Here is a 25565-nt window from a genome sequence, read left to right as displayed (position 1 = left end):
CATGTATTATAGAGGCAGGGGATATAACTGGATACACTGGTTGCATACATAAGATAATGTCAGGATCAATGCCTGCGGTTAAAACGAGGATTCACAGTCAGATCATTTTACATATTCTATATAAGTATTATTGGTTTCAATGTGTTGATTGAGTGCAAAATGTCTGCTTGTTTTTAAATTATTCATTTTAAATTGACATCAAAGTAACAGTCAAACCAAAGCAAAACTGATATCAGATATTAACTTTTTTAGATAAATTAATATTTAATAAATCTGTCATTAATACTTAAATCAACTTAACCTCCTTATAATGCATATTTTTTTATTGGAGATGTCACCACAGCATAGACCCTATTTTGTGACTTCTTGGCAGAGCACAATCTTCCCTACAATGCATATGTTGCTGATCATTTCACAAAGATCTACAAGAAAATGTTTCCCGGTATCAAGCTTAAGATTTCCTGTAAGTTTGCCTGTAGTCAAACAAAGACCGCCATGCTAGTGAAGAAAGCCCTGGCCCCAACGTTAGAGCAGGAAGTAGTTCAGCACCTGAGATCTAGCAGTAATGGTTCATTTCTTAAACAGCAGGACTGTCTCACGGTCCCTGGCCATGCCTATTTGTAACGTCAGCAATTCCCAGAACATCTGCAAATATACCTTCAACAAATGTTCTTGTAAGGATATCTTTCATAAGGTATTAAGTTCTAAATGAAGTAAGCTATAGCCTGTATGTAAAAAACCCATCTTGTTGGAATTTGAATGTAAAAAGAAAATTACTGTAATTACCTGCATATAACCCGCGCCGGGGTATAGCCCAGGGGAAGCAAAATCAAGCATTCTTTATGATTTTGAAAAATAAATTACAGATAACCCACACAGTCAGATTGTCTGCGGGTTATACTTTGATGTAATGCTTGAAAATACAGTTAATTTTTGACAGGACATATGTAGTATATGATATACTAATAATGGTTCATGAGTCTATATATATACACATAAGAAATAAAAACAATAACGACTGACTAGTGAGCGCTTTCGCTCACTAGTCAGTCGTTATTGTTTTTATTTCTTATAGATTTCGTCCGTAAGGATTTTTCTTTAAATTTATCATATATACACATATGTATATGCTTTATAGTCATTTCATATCGAAAGGGCTATAGGTTTATTCAAAGATATGTAAAGCTATCAATAACATATTTTTTTCTTTGGAAATAGGTTTTAAATGCAAGGAATAATAGTTCATACAAAAATATTTTAGAATAGTGAACTATTTCCAACATACATGTATAGCCCGCATATTTTTAGCCCACCATCAGCAGATGGTAGGCTATTCAAATCGCTTTTCGTCTGTAGTGCGTCCGTTAACAATTCTTGTTATCGCTATTTCTCAGAAAGTGATGAAAGGATCTTTCTCAAATTTCATATGTAGGTTCTCCAAGGGCCCTATAGCTAGTTATGCATTTTGCATTTTGGGATCAATCGGTAAACAAGATGGCCACCAGGCAGCCATCTTGGATTTTGATAGTTAAAGTTTGTTATCACTATTTCTCATAAAGTACTGAAGGGATCAGGCAGCCGTCTTGGATTTTGGTAGTAAAAAATTGTTTCCACTGTTTCTCAGAAAGTACTAAAGGGATAATTCTCAAATAAAACATGAAGGTTCCTCTTGGGCCCTAGTTGTACATACTGACATTTGGGACCGATCGGTCAACAAGATGGCTGACCATGCCAGTCGCCATCTTGAATTTTGATTGTTGAAGTTTGTTACCACTATTTTTCAGAAAGTACAGCAAGGATCTGTCTCAAATTCCATATGTAGGTTCTCATTGGGTCCTAGTTGTGCATTTTGGGACCGATCGGTCAACAAGATGGCCGACAGGCCGCCATCTTTGATTTTGATAGTTGAAGTTTGGAAAGTAGAGAAAAGATCCATCTGACAATTGTCAGACATAGACCAATCTTTGGTGGGCACCAAGCTCCCTCTGGGATCTCTTGTTATAATTTGGTTATAACTATCTTTAGTTTTCACAGATAGCGGCATCGGCAGATAGCCTGCATTAGGCATCTTCTGATATAAAAAATTGTATAGCCCGCTGGCAATACGCAGAAAACTACCGTAAATGATTAAAAATAAGAAATCGATATCCAGATACGTACTGTATGTTATTTTTTATTTCAAATAATAAATTTCCTAGATTCAATAAATTTTGCTGTGCTTAACTGGCTAATAGATATTTAGTTAAGACTATTGTAATTTTGATTTGTAACTGATTCTTGTTTTTTTTTTGTTTTTTTGTTTTTTGCAGGAATCATGATAATCCTTTGCAGAATGTTATTTACTTTGTCCCAGACAACTACTCTGTTATGAAAGGTAGACACAACTCTCTGATGACCTACATCATAAGAGAAAACACCCTTATATTTTTGATATTGGATGTAGCTGCCATCTGAGCAACCTGTGCACTGTGGCAGCTGTCAAGACCCTGCCTATGTCCATCGAGGATCGATTGGTGGACACCTTCTTCCATTTCTATTACAGGTACATATAATTTGTATATATTGCTTGAGGTAATTGATTCCCAAATTATTTATAGATTTAAACTTTTAAGACAAAGATCTCATATGATATAGTCCCACTTGAAAACATGTATTTATAACATTTAGCATTCAGTGAAGATATTTCAGTGGGTGTTTGTTGAGATGATAGATTGAAACTGTGGGAATGTTAAAGATGCTCCACCTCTGACAAATAGCATTTTTTCACAATAAAAAACATGAGCAGACGAATTAGTATTTTTCTTCAGTTACAAAAGTTACTTACTGTACACTGCATTACCACTATTGAAAAGTTTCAGCTTCTAATTTTACTTCAAGATAAAAATATTAAACAATAATTACTTGCGTCCGGAAAAAAATCGATGGCACTATGTCCTATATGGAATGAGGTACTGATTGCGCATGCAACCGAAAGCAAAATTATATTGTTTTTTGTGTTAATCAGACATATATATATACATGATTAATTACCAATCGTTGTTCAAATGATAAGAATCATTTATGCTCTGTCGGTGGTGGGGCTTAAAATAAAATATTGTTTGTTTCCCCTTTCCGACCTACCCATCAAAACACTCCCTACCCAAAATATTTTATTGGCATTTTCCATACCAAAAATATTTTTTCATTTCTTTTTGTTTTCTCTGTTTTGTTTCTTTTCTTATAATACATTTTATGCTTTTATAACTTCAGTTTTAGAAAGAAAACTAATAACTTGAAGTATTTGTTGTCTAATAAAAAAAATCTACCTACCTACCCAACACTGGTATGGGTTGTTAAAGGGGAAACAAACAATTCATTAGGGCTGGCCTGGAACATCTTTAATTATTTAACTGAGAAATAACATAAAAATTATATATTTTCAGCTCCAGCAGGAAAGAGAAGTACATAGAATTTACAAAGTTTTGTGATGTGGAGCCAACCAAGATACTGAAACATTGCTCTACCCATTGGTTGAGCCTTGAGAAGTGTGTAAAGTGAAGTGCCTCCTAGATCACTGGCCAGCCCTCCAGAGCTACTTCAATTCTCGTGATGACGTGGAGAAGCCTGTCTGCATCAAGAGGATTGCTGGTCAAATATCATCTTCATAGATGAGAATGTACTACTTATTTCTGGCTTTCATCCTAGAGTCATTCAACGAGTTCAACATAACATTTCAGCTATTACTATTTCTTTTGAGGGCACTATTGTTTTATAGTGTTGTCAAGGTATGGCATAGTACCTAAGCCGTTTTTTCCTGTGTATATTCCTCAGCATTCAAGTTTTCAAACCATGACATCATAGTGTTTTGCAAAACGTCGTCTGCATATAGCTTGTTTGCCAGTGAAGAGCGCAAATAGCGACAATGACGTCATTTCATTATGTCGACGTACATAACAAAAAGCATGCCAAACCATAATCCCACGGGAAACCATTGTCCCGGGACTATGGCTAAATAGTGCCTGGGGACTGAACCAATGAAAACGTGAGAAAAGGTCACGTTATGTACTAAAACTCTAATATGACAAGAAGATATGGCAATTGTTTTGAAAAAAAAATATGACAGAATATTTTTATCTGTATATGATTATGAGTATGATTAGTAGTTCTTATCAATGTAAAGTCTATATATATTTGTGTATGATTATCACACACCTATGTCTTAATCTAGCTTTGATAATTCTTGATTATTTACACAACACTTTTTGATCTTTGATAATTCTTCAATATTTAAAATTTTTATTAGATTAACCTATTCATACATTCATATTAAGCTAGAATTTCTCTAATAACATTCCATTATACTTCAGGCCGATGAATTTAGGATTAGTTATATGGCAAAAGAGATCAGACGTCTACTAGGGAGGTTCCTGGGCAGATTCGTCAAGGCCAAAGTCATCCGGGAAGCTGATCATTTGACCAAGGTTGAGTTTGACGACATCAACAACCAGATTCCAGACAGCATTGTGGACATTGGACCATTCTGCTATGCATACATAGTCGACAAAGAGGACAGCATTTCCCCATTCTTGACCAATAGAATTTTGGGGTAAGTTAAACAATATAAGTGTATAAATCATGAATATGTATTTACAATAACTTGTAAAACATTTCAACATGATTAATCATGGATATTTAAAATTTTGCATTAATCTGAATTTAATGTATTTCCAGGATGATAATAACAATAATAGAAGTTTGTTATGATTTATTATCAATACTAATTACTTAAACTAATTTCAATTTCATTTGTGATAACTTGCCATAGAAAAACTTTACACTAAATATTTTCATTTTTATTCTTACAGGTCTTTCAGGAAATTTTATTGCACTGTTGTAGACAAGATGATCAAGAAGTTTCCATTTGAGGATGCAGTTGGGTTACCTTAACCCTGCTACACGGTCTGATGGCACACCAACAGATGTGATGGCCATTGCCAGGAAGTTCCCAGGGATTGTTCCACAGGAGGACCTTCCCAAACTAGAGTGTCCTAGGCTTGGTTATGTCTGGAACAAGGACATTAAGGCGTTTAAGCCCCATCAATTAATCAATCAACCAAACTATAGGATGAACTGACTGATTAATCTGTGACAGCTGATTTTGAACTTCATGTGCCAGTATGGGAAAAATGTGTAATCACATCACAGGTGACAAGCAATTTCCAGTTCTGTTCATTCTGTCTGAAGCCATGTTGACCATTCCCAATGCAAATGCAAAATGCAAAAGGACATTTTATGATGCACAAACTTCAGACAGAGAACCGAGTCCAGGAGGTCCTGAAGCTGGCAAACACAGCAACAAGGAACCATAATATGTGTCACCAATCTTCAGATTTCAAAATGGAATTGAGAGAATTAGTGTTTGAACTTAGTTTGTACTTGTACCGTATAGTTGCTACGGTATTGTTTTTATTATGTCAACATCTTTTATGAATTTTATGTGACAGAAGCAGTTTGTAGGTTTTTCATAAAACATGAATTTATAGAGTTCAAGTTATATTTAACACAAAATGTCATTCATGAATATGACTACAATACTTCTTTCTTTATTGAAAGTAGTATATGAATATCTGTGATGTCATTTGTGACATAAAATATATATGTGATAGAACTGCAGTAGTAGCCAGTATTTATTTTCAATTAATCTAAGAAAAATATTTTAAATATTATGGAGACATTCAGTTGTTATTTCTATTGAAAGTTTATTGTTATATGTATTCTGTGGACATCTGGGATGTCATTTGTAACTTATATACATTGTATAATAGTTGCTGTATTTGTTTTACAAAGTAGAGTAATATGTGTGATCAGATGTCATTTGTGAAATTGATATGAAGGAGTTCCTATTTTTTATTGAGAATTTGTGCAATCATTATAGGGCATAATTTTATTTTTAATTTCTAGAGTGTAGGTATGGGCATTATGATGCTGTCATACGATGTTTAATGAATATGTTGACATCTAAAGCTTTAACCTGGTGTTTTTCTTGTTAAGCACCTATTGCTTCTTATCAATTAACTTAAATTCATCCTCATGTGAAATCTTTCCAGATGTTAAATATTATGGAATTTATTCACAAATACAAATAAATGATATAGTTGTTTAAAACTGTTTTCAAGTTATCTGTACTGTATAGTGTGTTAAAAAAAATTCTCTAGATTTACTTCAATTAAGACTTATAGTTAATACGCCACAATGTGGCATGTCAACTCAAATGTCAAAAATGTCATCAAAAAATCAAATCTAAATCTTCATCAATTCAATTCAAGTTTGAAATAAGATGAACTTCAGTCTTATTGGGATTAAAAGATGCAAGCGATGCTTTTGCCCACCTGTTTATCTTTTCTAAATCGCTATTAAGTACATAAAATGTATTCAATTTCTCTGCATGAAGATGAGGATTTTATTAGATTTATCGTCCGCAAAAAGACATGTAGAAGATTCAAGCTCAGTAATATTGTTCAGAAAGATAACAAAAAGAAGAGGACCAAGTATTGAGCCTTGAAGGACTCTAGCCTTAATCCTACCTATTTCAGAAAATGGATAAAATAAGATAATTTTCCAACCATAACAAGAAATATCCTGAAATACCATTGTTATTTTACAAGTTCATCTTTGTGCCAGACCCAGTCGGAAGCTTTTGAAATATCACAATAAACTTACAAGTGATTTGTTTCCTCTTGCATAGGTACTACACTAACACCATACATATCTGGGTACTGGAACACAAGCACCATACATATCTAGGTACTAGAACACAAGCACTATACATATCTGGGTACTAGAACATAAGCACCATACATATCTAGGTACTAGAACACAAGCACCATACATATGTAGGTACTAGAACACTAGCACCATACATATGTAGGTACTAGAACACTAGCACCATACATATGTAGGTACTAGAACACTAGCACCATACATATATAGGTACTAGAACACTAGCACCATACATATCTAGGTACTAGAACACAAGCACCATACATATGTAGGTACTAGAACACTAGCACCATACATATGTAGGTACTAGAACACTAGCACCATACATATATAGGTACTAGAACACTAGCACCATACATATATAGGTACTAGAACACAAGCACCATACATATGTAGGTACTAGAACACTAGCACCATACATATATAGGTACTAGAACACTAGCACCATACATATATAGGTACTAGAACACTAGCACCATACATATGTAGGTACTAGAACACTAGCACCATACATATGTAGGTACTAGAACACTAGCACCATACATATATAGGTACTAGAACACTAGCACCATACATATATAGGTACTACACTAACACCATACATATCTGGGTACTAGAACATAAGCACCATACATATCTAGGTACTAGAACACAAGCCCCATACATATGTAGGTACTAGAACACAAGCACCATACATATGTAGGTACTAGAACACTAGCACCATACATATATAGGTACTACACTAACACCATACATATCTAGGTACTAGAACACGAGCACCATACATATATGGGTACTAGAACACAAGCACCATACACATATGGAATTAGAACACAAGCATCATACATATCTAGGTACTACACTAACAACATACATATCTAGGTACTAGAACAGAAGCACCATACATATCTAGGTACTAGAACACTAGCAACATACATACCTGGGTATTAGAACACAAGCACCATACATAGCTGGGTACTAGAACACAAGCACCATACATATCTGGGTACTAGAATACAAGCACCATACATATCTAGGTACTAGAACACTATCCCCATACATTTCTAGGTACTAGAACACAAGCACCATACATACCTGGGTACTAGAACACAAGCACCAAATATACATATCTAGGTACTAGAACACAAGCACTTTACATATCTAGGTACTAGAACACAAGCACTATACATATCTAGGTACTACACTAACACCATACATATATCTAGGTACTAGAACACAAGCACTATACATATATGTGTACTAGAACACAAGCACCATACATGTCTGGGTACTAGAACACAAGCATTATACACATCTAGGTACTAGAACACTAACACCATATATATCTCGGTACTAGATATCTAGGTACTAGAACACTAACACCATACATAGCTGGGTACTAGAACACAAGCACCATACATAGCTGGGTACTAGAACACAAGCACCATACAAGGTACAAGTTGAGGCTATTAAGTGTTGATGCAATTGGTCACGCATCCTGTGCACGTTAAAAAACAGACATTACGTTATAAGTGTTGATGCAATGTGATCACGCATCTTGTGCACGTCAAAATAACAGACGTTGCAACATTATAATATCCTAGACAGTATACGTGATCATAACCCCTCGAGATTTAGGATGCTTGATGTCATTCCTGTCATCTATTCACTTTTGGCATTTATAGCAATTTTAGGTAAAATTAGTGAATATATTTTATCTCCTGTCTGTTGTCCTGTGTCATCAATTCATTTATCCATTGATTCATGGAATAATCACGATTTCAACTTCCAGGGGCGTAGCCAGGGTTAAAAAGCAATGTGGATACAATGACATAATTATGTTTTTTTTTCTTCGTGCCGAATAAGGGCAACCCCTCCTAGTATGAATCCGATCTGCTGTAGCGATATTCAGGTATTCGGATATCGAAATTACGTTTTATTTGAAAATATACTTAGTATGAAATCGGATTCCAGGTGAAAACGATTTAATTATTCTAAATGGAAACGCCACCATTCCCTGATGAATTCAACTGGAATCTGGATATGCATGATATGTATGTATTAATGAAAAAACGATGAATAATTTTAAAATGTTGTAATAGTGAAAAAAATGAATGCATATATCAATTACAAGTATGGACTTATATATATAACACCATATTAACCGAATCAAAGGTCCATAATTTACATTAGATATACAATTGTAAAATATGTTTTAACAGGTGCATATTTCTTACAAGAAAAACGATACCCATAGGTCAATACCCTGTTGAAATCAACAATTGGACAGTGAAATTCACAATAGTTCATAATTATGTAATATTAACTCAACGTTTTTACCTACAGATGACCACCCATTAGCCAATGACAATTTAGTGGAAAATCAGAGCATATATAATATAGTTGATTACTAGCATTTCAATATAGTTGCATTCCCGACCATATAATATCATAGTAACACTAATGTTTAAATAATTTAATGAACTCAAGCAACGAATCTGATGGGAATTTGGGAAACAGGTTTGTTACCACATGATAATGTCTGTATTTGATGTCTATAAGGTGTGTATACCACCACAACGACTTGTCACCACATGATAACGTCTGTATTTTGTGCGTATACCACCACATCGACTTGTCACCACAGGCATTATAATGATCATTTATTCAGTCTTTAATTCAAAAAATCTTTGTGGCAATAATCAAAATACCGTCATTTATGAGGATCCCATTGTGCCGATTTGCCGACAAAAATCTTAATTTTACTTGGATCATTTGTTCAAACTGATTAACTAAAAAAAATTTTCCCTAAAAAAATGTGTGTTTGAACTATCCGTCGGTTCAAATTAACCGGGGCATTACAATACAGCATATATGTAAAGTTCTACACCGAAACTGAGAGGCCATGTACTACGCCGTCACATCTCGGTGATCACTGAATTGAAGAGTTTTACATGAACAGTGTACGTGCTGTCAGTGTTGTTTATGGGGCGGGGCTTATGAAGTCAGACTCGACCAATCGCCACGCGCATGTTATCCCATTCAATTTGTGCCTCTAGTGATCAAAGGAACTTCCTCCGTCTGTCTGGTTAGTACTTCACTTGTGCCTTTCGAAGTAATCCCGCGTCAACAGTAAATTAAATGATAAAAAATTAAGATCCACTTTACTTCAATCTTTACTCAACAGACTGACAATGATAATCTTAAAAAGGAAACACCAGTAGCCATGCCGGACTCCAACAAAATGAATGACTGTTCATTCACTTACTTGGTGCCTCTATAAACATATTTCCACCAGTTTACTTTGAATTCGTAAATTCTGTTTGTACAAATTAATTAATTTGGTTTACAGTAATCATACCTTCATCAAGAACTGACCAAGAGTTACCTACCAAACATCATTCATTGGTATGAGATCAGCCACGTTACTTTCTCCTTCCTCACCAGTCTCCTTGTCATCTTTGTCCTCCTCGTCATCCCCAGAATGTGTGATAAGTCCTCTAGTTGGAGCCGGTAGCTTCTTTCATTTTACCTGTAAAGTAACAAAGGAGTAGACTAACTAGAACTGTCACCAGAGTAAACAACTAATACTCCCTGTTGCACAAAATTAGTAATAACTCCATTAATAGAGGAAATTGCAGAACCCAATATCGTTTTCTTATATCCCCTTTATATCAGGGTTCTATGTACCAAATTTAATCAAAATCTGTCAAGTAATTTAGGAGGAGTTTGCCGAACAAAGTTCCAGTATACCCCCATTAACTTCATTGCGGGTGGTATAATAAAAGGAGTCACAATGCTACAATAGTTATTCTGACTTAATTTTGTTAATCGCCTACACTTTTGACTGTTACCTTACTGTCCCCTACACTTTGACTTTTACCTTAAAGTGCACTATACTTTGACCTTAACCTTACCATGCCCTACACTTTGACCTTTACCTTGCAGTTCCCTACACTTTGACCTTTTCTTTGCAGTTCCCTACACTTTGACCTTTACTTTGCAGTTCCCTACACTTTGACCTTTACTTTGCAGTTCCCTACACTTTGACCTTTACTTTGCAGTTCCCTACACTTTGACCATTACCTTACTGTCCCCTACACTATACTTCGACCTTAACCTTACTGTCCCCTACACTTTGACCTTAACCTTACCGTGCCCTACACTTTGACCTTAACCTTACAGTGCCCTACACTTTGACCTTAACCTTACCATGCCCTACACTTTGACCTTTAACTTACTGTCCCCTACACTTTGAGCTTTACCTTCAAGTGCACTATACTTTGATCTTTACCTTGCAGTGCCCTACACTTTGACCTTTACCTTGCAGTTCCCTACACTTTGACCATTACCTTACTGTCCCCTACACTTTGAACTTTACCTTACTGTCCCCTTCACTTTGACCTTTATCTTACTGTCCCTTACACTTTGACCTTTACCTCACAGTGCCCTAAACTTTTACTTATACCTTAAAGTGCCCTACACTTTGACCTTTACCTTGCAGTTCCCTACACTTTGACTATAACATTACTGTCCTCTACACTATACTTTGACCTAAACCTTCACGTGCCCTACACTTTGACCTTAACCTTACAGTGCCCTACACTTTGACGGTTACCTTACTGTCCCATACATTTTGACCTTTACCTTGCAGTTCCCTACACTTTGACCTTAACCTTACAGTTCCTACACTTTGACGGTTACCTTACTGTCCCCTACATTTTGACCTTTACCTTACAGTTTCCTACATTTTGACCTTTACCTTACAGTTCCCTACATTTTGACCTTTACCTTACAGTTCCCTACATTTTGACCTTAACCTTTAAGTTCCCTACATTTTGACCTTTACCTTACAGTTCCCTACATTTTGACCTTTACCTTTAAGTTCCCTACATTTTAACCTTTACCTTACAGTCTCCTACACTTTGACCTTTACCTTACAGTCTCCTTCACTTTGACCTTTACCTTGCAGTTCCCTACACTTTGACCATTACCTTACTGTCCCCTTCACTTTGACCTTTACCTTATGGTCTCCTACACTTTGTCCTTTACCTTACAGTGCCCTACACTTTGACGGTCACCTTACTGTCCCCTACATTTTGACCTTTACCTTGCAGTTCCCTACACTTTGAACTTAACCTTACAGTTCCCTACACTTTGACTGTTACCTTACTGTCCCCTACATTTTGACCTTTACCTTGCAGTTCCCTACACTTTGACCATTACCTTACTGTCCCCTACACTTTGACCTTTACCTTACAGTCTCCTTCACTTTGACCTTTACCTTACAGTCTCCTTCGCTTTGACCTTTACCTTAGAGTCCCCTACTTTTTTACCTTTCCCTTTCAGTCTCCTACACTTTGACCTTTACCTTACAGTCTCCTTCGCTTTGACCTTTACCTTACTGTCCCCTACACTACACTTCAACCTTTACCTTACAATCTCCTTCACTTTGACCTTTACCTTACGGTCTCCTACACTTTGTCCTTTACCTTATTGTCTCCTAGACAACTGATGAGAGCTGGACCGATGACATTGATGTGATGTTTACAGTGTGGTTCCATATTTTTGGCCGAAGTTAAACAAATGGCTATTGTCATGCTCACCTGCAAACAAAGAAATATACACTTCAATGTGATTTTTGCTGGAAATAAAATTGTATTTTCTTTCCACAAAACACATTTTCTAGCCATTTAAATGTTCAAAATTCACAAAATTTTATTTTATAAAGTGTATCTAACAGAAACACATTATCAGGCTTAATTTACTTACAACAACTAGAACTGTCGCCAGAGTCGACGACTAATACCCTCTGCTACACAAATTTAGTAATAACTCCATTAACAGGGGACATTGCAGAACCCTATATAGTTTGCTCAACTCCACTTTATGTCAGGATTCTGGGTATCAAAGGACTATGTATGGTTTGGGCCCTTTTTGGCCCCCAAATCCATCAAATTTTCAAACCTGTTCATTTGTTGTATTCTAAACATTTAGTATATCCCTAATTCATCTATGATGACTGTTTTCAGATGAAGTTACCATGGTAACCATTAATTATGCAAATGTGGAAAATTTGACAATTTTTGCTATTTTTTATTGGTATCTAATTTTGCAGCTTCAGTTGCCATGGTAACCACTCAAAATATGCATAAATTATGAAAATGTGGAAATTTTTGACAATTTTTGCGATTTTTTATAGGTTGTTGTTTTAGAAACCATAGAGCGCATCCTTGAACAAACTTTATACTTCTCCTAAAGTATAGGAAGTGCAGACATATTCTCAGTCAATATTAAGTTTGTTCGAGGATGCTCGATAGTTTCAAAGACAAAAACTATCTATACAATTAAGTTAGGGATGTACTAAATATGAAAACTACAACAATTTAGATACCAAATAACAGAAGATACTGGTGTCCTTCTTCATCCACACCCCGCATGAAGATCGTTCTGCTGCCTTAGCATAGCACTGCACTGCTGTCCTTCTGGTCCTGCCCAACAACCCTAAAGCAGATAGCAACGATTTAATAATGATTTGCATAATCATTACTTGCTCCATTAGCAGTAATAGGCACCAATCGTAGCTCTAAAGACAACACTATTATCTGTCTAAAAGTCTTTTGAGCTACAATATTGCAGCTACATCCGGCTAGGTCCTGGACGGTACATTTTCACCTTTCCTCAATCCTGTTAAGTAACATTTCATGATTATAATCAGATTCACAATGTAGCCTACAGTAGGTCTACTCTGATGTGAAAAAAATCATAGTTAAGATTAGTAACGTTATTAAAGGGAAAACAAGTATACTTGTATTTCAAGAATCGTTTGAGACATTCCCCATTCAAGAGCAGCCATATTTGTTTTACATTCCGACGCGCTCACTGACCCCTATATAAAGCGTGTGAATTGACACACGTGCGCTCATGATCAGTCTATACATGTACATATACACCTAGCAGTTGTCCACTGTGTATCGCCTACTAATACGTAAACAAAGTCATTAGCTATAATTCTGTATAGGGCTTGTTTTAGCAAAAAAACATGTCAACTCCTCAAAGCTTTTATTTAGATGTTTGTTAAAATCAAAATTTCACACGTTGTCAAGTGAATAGAAATCCAAATAATAATCCGTCCACATATGCACTCAACTGGCCATGTGCACGTGACTACTTGTCCCGAACGAGCGACAACTTAGCTACCAATTACACACATGTGTCAATGTACGCGTAAAACCTATAAATAGTGTATATTGAAGTGTTATATTTAAGCATTGAAGTCACTATTTTTTAATTTCATCGGGGTATGAAAGAAATTGTGTTTGCAAACTGTGTGAATCCGCGTAGCGGATTCTCACAAATGTTTGCAAACAAAATTTATTGAGAAAGTTTTATGGTGCCGGGCCCCGATAACGTTTGTGCAGTACTATTGTTTCTATTGGTGATGGAATGACGTCAAAAGATGATATCCTGTGCTAACGTCATTTCAGCAGGAAGATTACAAAGAATGACATTCCATCACCACTGGAGATGCTAGTCCCGCACAAACGTTATCGGGTATCACGTGGGTTATCGGGTATCACGTGCGTTATCAGGTATCACGTGGTACGTGAATATGGCCCATTTGGGATCTAACTGACAACACGTTCATGTATTACTTCACTATATGATTAAACCTTGTCAGGTGAGTGCAGTGTTTATTTTCAGTTTGACATTGTTATTTGCAATATAGGGCCATGTGTACCTGAGACAAGATATGTTTAGAATGACGCACGTTAGCCAGAGATACTCTGGCCCTGACACCAGACTTAGACATTATGACAGATAGATGTCTGGCGTAGGGCCAGAGCGCAGTAGTACTCGAAAACCTGGAATAAGCCCATCTCTGATTCAGACTGCTTACAAAACATTACCGCCGAGAAGCCTCCATTTCCTTCGTCTTTTCATCAAATGAATATTTTTCTATCCATACCAATCCATTTTACTATGCATGCATCTCATATCATCTCAATACAGTAGCTTTGCATAATATGAGAAAATGGCGACGGCGAGGAGGGAAATTTCAAACTGCGGAAAAGAAGCTATTGTATTGAGATAATATGAGGTGCATGCGTGGTAAAATGGATTGGTATGGGTAGAAAAAATATTCATTTGTTGAAAAGACCAAAGTAAGGGACGCTTCTCGGCGGTAATGTTTACAAAACTGTCTGAATCGGAGATGACCTGACCCGATACCAAACAGTGTCGGCTTATTCCAGGTTTTCGAGTACTACTGCGCTCTTGCCCTACGCCAGACATCTATCTGCCATAATGTCCAAGTCTGGTGTCGGGGCCAGAGTCTCTCAGGCTAGACGCACGTGTGTCAAGTCCCGTGCTTTATATAGTGGGTTGGCCAGTGAAGGTAACTAATTTAAGCAGAGCAAAAAGAAAAATGGCTGCCACTACTTGGATAGGACACTGTCTCAGAAATAATTTTCGAAAAGTATTTCATGAATCATTATATATTTTTTTTTAATTTCAAATGCTTGGTTTTTAACTTTCATTGTAAGTTTTAAGGCTTACATAGACATGAGACCTACTTGGTATGTAGCAATGTCATTAAACATTGACATTCAACATCTTTCATAGGTAAATTTTCGTCCATTTTATTTTTTTGAGGAAAACAACAGAGACAGGTACATTTGTACTTGTCCCTTAACTGTACAGTACATCGCAGGGATTTCGAAATACTGTTTCATTCGCTTACCTCTGTTCAACGACTTAACGCTTGGCTAGCTGTTGATACAGGCATGGCTTCTGGCATAACGTAAGACGTTCTGATGTTATCCTCAGTCTAGGCATACTACGAAGCGTAGGCAATATGGCGGCGATCGATGTTATTCAAAACCGGAAGCGGGTACTGTAGTTTTTTGATTGGTCCACCAATGAGATACAGTCTCTCAAATACTCATTTAAATACTTTTTACAAATATGGTCATCCGTGGTTTGGGACCATCGTCCCTCTGTCGATACGCAAAACGTGCATATGACATTATTTCAACCATTTTATTTTTATTTTCTTATTATTTTAACGAGCATATTTTGCGTTATCAATAATTTGGAAATTTCTATGAAAGAGCTTTGATCTTGAATATTATTGTTAAAGCGAAAACTATAACACTGTGTTGACATGATCTTAATTTCACATTTTTAAAATAAAATAATATATAGAATTCTATTTCGGCATCGATGATTAATTTGAACACATCTCACCTTTGTTTACCGTGGTCGGATTTGAAGTGTAGTGCTTAAACGATGTCAACGACACCAGCTCCAATCCAAGGACTTCTACTTCCGGTAAAGCACTACAGAAAGGTTCCTTAAAATCCTCTGCCTTTCGGCGATAATGGGTATTGAAGTTAGTTGCAAGGTATTCTTCCTGTATAATCACAAAAAAAACTACATATATTACATGTATATGTGCAAATATCTTATCTGCTATCTCTCTGAAAAAAATATGAAAACAGCAAAATCTTATGATATAACACTTTCATCGGAAACAAATTTCAGTTTAGTGCCTTTCCATTTCTAATATTAAGATATCACTTTGTAACATTTTTCGTTCATCAATTGCAATATTGAAATGCGTAGACTATCTACTTATCTTAATAACAAACATTGTTATAATTTTAGGGACATGAGGATGGTTTGGAAAGCTCTAGATCAAATTACTATTAGAAATGCAAATTTACAATAAGTAAAATATACACCAAAAATATATAATATGTATATCATATAAATAAAAAATATTGAATCTAATTAATTTATCAGTCAAAATCATCAGGTAAATACAAAGTAACAAACCTGAGTTATTATCTGTTCGCTGGCCATTTCTGAAACAATTCTCCCCAATTGAGGTGTTCCATTCTGAACATATGAAAACACCTGATCATTTTCGTTTTACGATACGTTCATGGTAATCAGAAAACCACCTACAATATTTAGAAATTCATCAGTAAAAACAATAATTAGTTTTTACAATTGAACAACACCAACAAAAATCAGATTCGAGTCATTTCCACGACACTGGACAGAAATATGCGCCCTAAATGCAAATGGTAAGTTGAATTTTATTATATGGTTTTCTTTACTTATTATCAAGAACCATTGAATTTTTTCGTGACAAATGACATGGTTGTTTTATCAATTAAAAATTTTTTAAAAAGTCAAAATGTACAAACAAATTTTTAAAAAATTTGAACATTTGTCCATATGCCCATTTGAACAATTTCGTAAAAAAAATCAAATCTTATTAACATTATGCAAAGAACGATTTTGATGTTGACAAAGAAAAAAGGGGTGGTGTAATCGTTAAGCCACTCGCCTTTCATGCAGCCGGCCGGGGTTGGATCCCCGGGGTGCGATCTCCTGCACGGGTGTGAACAGGTCTGAGTCACCTGTCCGATCATGTGGGTTTCTCCGGGTACTCCGGTTTCCACCCACATCGCGTGTTTACATTTGGGTCATCGAAAGTGATTTGTATAAGCTATATAACTTATTTCGCAATCGCTGTAAAATAAGTAAATTTCGCGCGATTTAGGTTTCAAATTCAATTCGCGGATTACTATTTAAGCGAAGGAAATCAAGGATGTTATCTTCACTTAAATGACTTTGATTGTGAAATATGAGAAAATAAATTGCACACAAAAGAAAGATGGTGACCAGTAACTCATTTGAAATATAAGTTGTATATGGCATTTAAAAAGTCAGTGACACTACAAATGAAATATCAAAATATAATTGAAATTGACATGTACTATTGTACATACTTGGTTTCAGTTCACGTCCTCTTGAAACAACGAATGTCCTCCAGTCCAGTTTTCCTTGCTCTTTCATCAGCTTGTACTTGTCGTCATCCGCCTCATCTATGAAAACGCCGTTTTTTATTTGACAAACTGAAAGAAAATTATTTGTAACGCAATAAAATCAGCGTTTTATCAATGGTACATAATTTACCGAAACGGCTTTTAACTATTAGAATGTAATTGTAAAACGAGTTTGATTATTTTGCAGGGTCCTAAAAGTTATTATCTTACCGTTAACACTACACTACCATTCCCTGAAGAATTTAGATAGATAAAACAATTGCGGGCCATGGTATGTTTTCCGGCGTCCCCCTTAATAACGTATCGCAATGTACATCGCAAAACTGTGACTGTAACATTCATTGTTAATATAAATGTACACCGTGAATCCGGCACCGTGAATCCGGTGTTAGTGTTATTTCGGACTGAAGAAGGCCATATAGTGGCTGAATATATATTCCATAGAAATGATTTTGATTTTACTTTGAATTTATTTTGGCCTTTTATATCGGATTATTAATATACAAGCTTTATACCGTTTTTCCTCATTATGGCATTTATTTGGTGTATTAACTTCTTGGCCATGGTTGTTAATATGACATTAAACATAATAAAAACCATTATTATACCTCACTTTCATTTCGATTGTTCTGATTGCATTAAATTTGATCACATGGCATTCAATAAGTTAGATATTTTCACCGCAATTGGAAGGTGAGGGAAATGACCCAAGGGAAATAACACTTCAGGGAATTAAACCCTTGGAAGCTTCGCACGTGACCTTTTTTATAATGGATACATTTTGTGTGTTCTTACAAAGGTTTTTATTAAATTTGTCTTGAATATTTTCAAATGTTTGAATTGTAAGGTTGAAAAATTATAAATATTACCCTAAAGGTAAAATGTTTGGTCACCTGGTAGTAACTTTTCAGTTTCAGTTTGAGAAAGAAATTGTTAGAACAGTACCATGCTACTTTTGCATTTAACATGCTAAATCTTTAATCTTTGGCATATTCCTCTGCAACATCCGCTATCGTTATCTATTTCAACTTCAAGCATTTACTTTATAACAGCAGGTACATCAGATTAATACATCCTTTCTTAATCATTCAAGTCTGCCTATGCGCAAACAAAGTATAATCATTATTTCTATCTATTCAATTAAAAATTCACTTATTCTTATTCCATACTCTTAATGGCAGGAAGCCATAATAGTTAAATATACGTGTTTGATGGTCGATAAATACCTATTGTATCGTTGATAAGAGAAGGGGAAGCTCGTCAATCGGCAGCTCCAAAATCTGTTTAGGATGTACTCGCGGGTTGTCTAATCTTGACTGAATCAGTCCTCCTTTTATAAAATTTATATATATATATATTTAAATAGCAGATATTGATAATAATTAATGTACTCTGAAACTGGCTGCAACTTTAAGTTATCAAAATGAAAAAAACTGTTGAATGATAGACACGCAGTTTTAGTTTCCAGATATTGCAATATTTATTATTGTATAAGTAAATCAACTTATTTAACAAACAGGTGATATCATGCTATAAAATGTAGATATCTTTATCATATCCATCAGTCAATGTTTTACCAATACTAATTAACTGCCATCATGCTTTGTGTACAATTTTTATCAAATATTTTCATCTTACTTAGACTTTCCAAAATTTCTTCCAGAGAACGATTTCTGAAGTGGCCGTGCACCATATACATGTCATCCAGTCCGCTGCTTAATTTGGTATTCATCTTCATTGTCGGAAAATGACTAGATATAAAAACAAAAGCAAAACAAAAAATCTTATCATATTCAGTTAAAATCATATTTTAAGTGGACACTTTTGTTGCTCAAGTAATCACATCCCTTAATACATCTTCATTGTAACTTTTGTAAAATTTGACCAAGAATTGTATTGTGTCGATTTACTAGAGGGCGCTTACTTTTCTGAGCATGTGGTTCTTGTCTGGATATGTTATTTTTTTCTTTAAATCTTAGCCGAAGGTTCGCCACTTTTGTCTTTCTTAACCCTCGACAAAATACGGCTTTATATTTTAACTAGAACGAATACAAGTACTACTATACCTTTGGGCCGGGTACGAAATGGTCCCTATATGTCGTAGTGGGGCACAGTTTTCAATACTTTGTAAAAGGTTTCGAATCATTTTAAGCGAATACATGCATTTACATATTACTTTTGTCCAAAAGAAACATAACTACCATTCTTAATATCTACATGTACTTAAAGGGACTAACTCGTTAAAAAATCATGTAATAAAAGATAAAAAGAATTATAAACTTAAAAATAATTGTAAAAGTTGTGTACTTTGTGTTAATAACAAAATTTAAAAGTTTGTATAACCATTTTGTTCAAAATGAAGAAATACTGAAAATTACGGAAGCGTATTAGGCTCACATACGAAAATATTTTTTAGGATAGCGAAAATGTTTTGTCTGGCGGCCGCCACTTAATTTATCTGGCGGCCGCCACTTAATTATCTGGCGGCCGCCACTTAATTACCTGCCGGCCGCCAGTTTATTTACCCGGCAGCAGTTCTGTATTCATTTCCATTCATTTCGACACCAGTTTACAGGAAAGCTCACAAAGTAAGTTTGCGCTCAATATCGGCCTATATACTCGTATGTTATAGTTTTAATTCTCTTCACTGTTTGCACATTCTGATTACATGTATGCACGTTTATTTTAGAATGTCACTGAGAGTTTCTCGAATTAAGAAGCATAAGCATCGCCACCATCGAAAAGATGGAAAAGGATAAGGTAAGATATTATCGTTGTAGCATATTCGATTAACGCAACAATTACATAGGTCTAACCTTGTGTAAGTCATCATATATTATACAAAACTCGCACGGATATCCATCCTCATGAAAACCTTTTTGACCCACTCCTCATTCGTTATTGTTTGCGTGAACCGCCACATGATAAGTAGATTTTATAGCGGTTAAATACATGTATCATCAAGCTACCCGAGAGTTCTGAAAGGCTTATTTTCAATGGGGTCCCAATATAATAAGTTTATGAATAAAAGGAACATAACAAAGTTCATAATATGTTTTATATGACAATGAACAATTTAAATAAATGCTTCGTACATTTGTTTTCTCAGCGTCAATTGGTCAATTAATTTTCGAGAGCCAATCTACGCCGAAAAAAACATGTACTACATGGCGACTAGAGACACAAACTTATCAATCGAAGATTGCAATGGGCTACTGACAGGTAGATATCTGTCATAATGTCTAAGTCTGGTGTTAGGGCCAGAGTATCTCGGGCTAATTTATTTCAGACACTACTACATTTGACATGGCTATACTAATTTCATTGATTTATTGTTGTTGGATTTACCACAGTAATTTTATCTGTTTGTCATTTAAAGTTAATTGAGTAATTATATTTCGTACGTTGGTCCAAGTATGAAACTTAACCCCAGGTCAACTGACACACAAATTACATTGTATGTATAATTAGCATACCCGTCCGAGTACTGACCTGAATAAGCTTAGAGTTATAAATGTAATGTGTTTATGTTTTGTATCGATTCTTCATTTAATCTTATGTGTTTATGCTTTGTAAAATGAGTGAAGGCCAAGACCAGCGAACGGACAACACGGTATTATTTAGGAACATCAAGGATATGCCTACCGTTCACGGCAAAAGTACTAGTTTACAAGAAATCATAACGGATCATTGTTTCTTTACCAAATCAACATTTTTGTATAATAAGCGAAAACTTCCTTGTTAAAGTTGTATGATACAAATACGCCAACTGAAAGAAAACTTTTCCTAAATAAGTCCTATACAGTTGTATGATAGCTAGGTACACGTAGCTAGATGTCTACATATTCGTAAGATACACGTACAATGTCATACCAGAAACAATATTACGATTGACAAAAGTACAAATTTAAGTGCTTAGTGTTTTTAGCTATTCTCATAAATAGTTAAATACATATGCAAGACCACACACTTGTGTTTTTCTAACGAATCAGAAAGCACGAGTTTATTGTGCGGACGAATATATTCATGAGTGCGCGGAGCGCACGAGTGAATATATACGTCCGCGCAATAAATGAGTGCTTTCTGATTCGTTAGAAAAACACAAGTGTGTGGTCTTGCTTTTATCACATACCTTCCCTTTTTGATGTAGATCGTTTTATCTATATGGTTCAGTTCGCTTCGTCTTCAAAAACCGGTCTGAACCAGTTTCGGTACAAGCCACTGCCTTTCTTGTCAGAGAGAGGAGATAAAATGCTACAAAGTGTAGATTTTGCAAACTATCTCTTTTTTTGTTATTTGATTCAGTGAAATTATAACTCAACAAGTAAGATACAGGTTTTGATTTTTATATATGACAACAATTCCCCGTTAAGATTTACAACAATTGCTTGTAAAATAAGATAAAAAACACAATAACATAGTAAATTCTCCCAACTTGCGGTATCATGGTCTTATCGTGACGTCACCGACATCGGTCACACACTCAAAATTTCCCACGGCGTAACTTCAGTCAGAATCGGAGTCAGCTAGCTGTACGTTTGTACTTACGAGGTGAAGTGTTAGATGTTGTATTTTTTGACTGGGATGATATTTGGAATGAGATATTGAAAGTTCCACCACTTATATTTGCACCAGAAAACATTCCCGTCGCAAGATTTTGTAGGCTTACGTCTTCTTACAACACGTGGTGACATCTGGTAAACTCTTCCTGTGTGGTGTTTCCGCCATGATCATAGGCCTGCGTGATACTATGGAAGTTACACTGGAAGCTACACTGGAGGAAACAGCAGACTTTTTCACATTTTGAAGAATTTCGTACATTTCACGCTGTTGGTTAAATGAGGCGACTGCATAGTTATTTACGTTTTTGTGACCAGATAACTGCATAATTGTCGTAGGAGCAACACCTGAATGTAGGATTTTGTACACAGTGTCTTTCTCAAGGATTGGTTTGTTTTCTTACCAGTTAAACCAGCATTACTTGCCATTGTTTTCATCATTACACCGAGTTTGTTTCTTCCGACGGGTTGATTTTTGAACCACTTCTGACCACTTATTTTGATTAACAGCAACGTAAAATGGAGATTCGGGTGTATTCATCGCTTGAGGTCGATGCTTTGCGTATAGTTTGTAGGCCTCGATCGGACATCGCGACTTATTTTCAGGATTTCTAAACTGTTTCGGATTAAACAATCTCATGTGAGTACTGTTTCCCCCTCTTGTTTTTGTTGTTCTTTCGTTAAATTCCAGGTATTCTGATCCATTTTCATCCTGCTTCAATTCTATATCTCCCCATTTTTCCCTTTTAATATTTCAAATTTAAATTCTACCCAGAACTATTCTATGTCCACATTATCTTTATTAATTTATATTTTAAATAAAGTACAAAAATAAAATTTACAATTTATTAACTAGATAGTAGCAAACTTTTTTTCCAAAAATAAACCAATGCAACACAAGCGAATTCCCCTAAAAAGTAGTTCCGGCTAGTAGGTGAATACAACATTCCGTATTGTACATGTGCAATACAAAACATTGTATTCTATTGTCTGAAATTTGCTTGTATTACTACAACCAGATTCAACAGGTATGTGATAAATGAGGTTAACTTTTATATATTATTATAGTTCAATAATGTTCAGGTGGTTCTAATTTCTATGTACATATGTTTCTGGTCATCATAGGTATAACCATTTGAAATTTGTATGTGTTTGACGATTTCTAAATCTTAGCAAAATTGTACCAGACCGGGTGTTCTTCTTGTCGATATCATTTGATATTCTGTTTCTTATTAAAAAAAATGATTTTGTAAACAGACGTAGAAAGAAAACCCTCTAGAAAGGTGATTTTTTTTATGAACTTACTGCTATTTCTAACCAGCCACTGTAATTTCTCATCCTAGTTGAAACATCCATTCTCAGCTTTGAAATGATAACAATCATAATAAAGCGTTTCCATAGTCCATTCCTTCCTGACTTAAAGTTACTTCCACCGTTGAAATCAATAGCCAAGCGTTATGTAACTTATTACATATTCTTAAACGTATGCTTTCTAGCAACTGCCCTACATGTGATTCGAACTCGCAACCCAGAGGTGGAGAGTTTGTGATAATTTGTCGGACCACTCTGCCACCCGACCCCAATATATGTTGTAAAATTTGTGGACAATATTCAGTGTCAAAATTACATCAACCACTTATTTCAATCATTCGTTAAGTGAATTAAAGTCTACACAAAATATTGACTTAATTGTTCAATATGGAAGCATTAAAGTAGTTTATGATGACAATAGACTTATTAAATTGATAGTATTACAAGTATCTTTATCAATAACTAAGATTAGAAGTTTTAAAACAGAAGTCAACATGTGCGTTTACAGCTGTTACGCAGATTTCTCACACGTGGCATATGCCACGTGCCACTAACAGATTCATCATTCCGCAAATCTTTTAGCGTGATTGATACATTTTTTTTTAAATTCATTAATATCTTATTTTTTGTGTTCTAATCGCCCTATATTTAGCAATTACGCTTATCAAAACATTGCCGTGTATACATGTATGTTAGGACCATAATGAACTTAATATGCTAAACATTGCACTTACAGGAGTTGCCTCCCCTACACAACTTGAAAAAAAAGTTGTCGGCGGGTAATATTTGAAAACGTTTGAATCACGGATCAAATTGTTAACAAAATAATTTATGAAAGACAACTCGTAAAGACTTTGAGTTTAAAGGAAGGACTTGTACCAAGAAATTTGCTCAAATACAGTTAATTATAACAGTCAATCAGTAGGTACAATGAATTGTGTATTATTTGAAAAGACATTTTGACTACATCCATGATATGGTCTTCATCATAATTGTACATTAGAGATTACATTAAAATCTCCGTCGTATATGAAAGATGACAAAGTATATATGTAAATTGTAATTTTTCGCGGCGAAAAGACGAAATTTAAGGTTTGTTAATTTTCGTCTTTTCGGGGCGAAAAGACGAGATTTTTGAAGGCGAAAAGACGAAAATTAAAGGCGCTAATTAGCGTACTTCACTTTCGTCTGTTCGTGTTTGACTTTTCGTCTTTTCGCGGCGAAAAAAACGAAATTTAAATTTGTTAATTTTCGTCTTTTCGGGGCGAAAAGACGAAAAGACGAAATGGCAAAAATCAGCCACCGTACAATGTTGCTACATTTTACATATAGGTATACAACACTGAACCTATACGTGTAACTGTAGACACATTATATAGATCTACGAGTATGTATATAAATTGTAATACAGAAACTAGTAATAATTACCCCGGAGGCGTGTTCATGATGGCGAGTTTGGCAAGTCAATTTAAAATTTATTGAAGGAGGAAGGTCTTTCCCGTATATAATCGAATTATATAAGATATTTATCGCGTCCACGGGTACTTGGATGTGGCGCAGTGGTAGAAGACGCAGGTATGTTTGGCTAGGCGATTGAGTGCCGTAGATCGTGAGTTTGAGGCCTGGATTAGGCACGAGTCAATAAATCTTTGATATAAGATATCTAATATCATATATAAGATATCTCATATCTGTATAAGATATCTCATATAGTATATAAAATATCTCAAATAGTACATACAATATCTATATCATTATATAAGATATATATTATATAATATATTAGATATATCATATAAAAGTTAAATAAGATATGATTTTTTATGTAAGATATAAGATATCTCAATTAATATTTAAGATATCTTATATTATTGACATCTCGTTGTTTTATAAGATATCTTATATAGAATGAGATTTCGTAGCAATAAAAACTAGATAGTAATTTCTCCCCCGGGCATCATTCGGAGCACTTCGGAGCACATCTTAGAATCGTTCGTAACGGCGGAGATTTTCTTAAAGGGATAATTAAGCGTTGTCTGGTTGCATTCAGCGATGTATTGAAAATGCAGAATCA

General features: G+C 35.1%; 2 protein-coding genes across 2 annotated transcripts in view; one reads left to right on the top strand and one right to left on the bottom strand.

The window, feature by feature from the left end:
* The window catches only part of LOC138327265 (uncharacterized), a 38648-nt gene extending 22007 nt beyond the window's left edge, over positions 1 to 16641 (bottom strand). Inside the window, exons 1-2 of the mRNA XM_069273244.1 lie at positions 16600 to 16641; positions 16009 to 16174 (exon numbers count right to left, since the gene is read on the bottom strand). Coding sequence (XP_069129345.1) covers positions 16009 to 16174; positions 16600 to 16626 — 193 coding nt within the window. The 5' untranslated portion in view covers positions 16627 to 16641. The remainder of the gene's footprint in view (positions 1 to 16008; positions 16175 to 16599) is intronic.
* On the top strand, positions 1155 to 6066 carry LOC138326706 (uncharacterized). The gene is made up of 4 exons (XM_069272716.1): positions 1155 to 2542; positions 3423 to 3764; positions 4347 to 4585; positions 4845 to 6066. The coding sequence occupies exons 2-4, from the start codon at positions 3648 to 3650 to the stop codon at positions 4924 to 4926; spliced, it is 438 nt and encodes a 145-aa protein (XP_069128817.1). The 5' UTR covers positions 1155 to 2542; positions 3423 to 3647; the 3' UTR covers positions 4927 to 6066.
* Positions 16642 to 25565: the final 8924 nt, after the last annotated feature.

Source organism: Argopecten irradians, chromosome 7 (genome assembly GCF_041381155.1).
Source record: "Argopecten irradians isolate NY chromosome 7, Ai_NY, whole genome shotgun sequence".
Lineage (NCBI taxonomy): Eukaryota > Metazoa > Mollusca > Bivalvia > Pectinida > Pectinidae > Argopecten > Argopecten irradians.
This window is presented reverse-complemented; position numbering and strand designations above follow the sequence as displayed.

Coding starts and splice junctions, on each gene's coding strand:
- LOC138326706 (XM_069272716.1), top strand. CDS start 3,648: ATGAGAATGTACTACTTATTTCTGGCTTTCATCCTAGAGTCATTCAAC. Junction 3,765..4,346: donor TGTTTTATAGTGTTGTCAAG/GTATGGCATAGT, acceptor ATTATACTTCAG/GCCGATGAATTTAGGATTAG. Junction 4,586..4,844: donor TTGACCAATAGAATTTTGGG/GTAAGTTAAACA, acceptor TTATTCTTACAG/GTCTTTCAGGAAATTTTATT.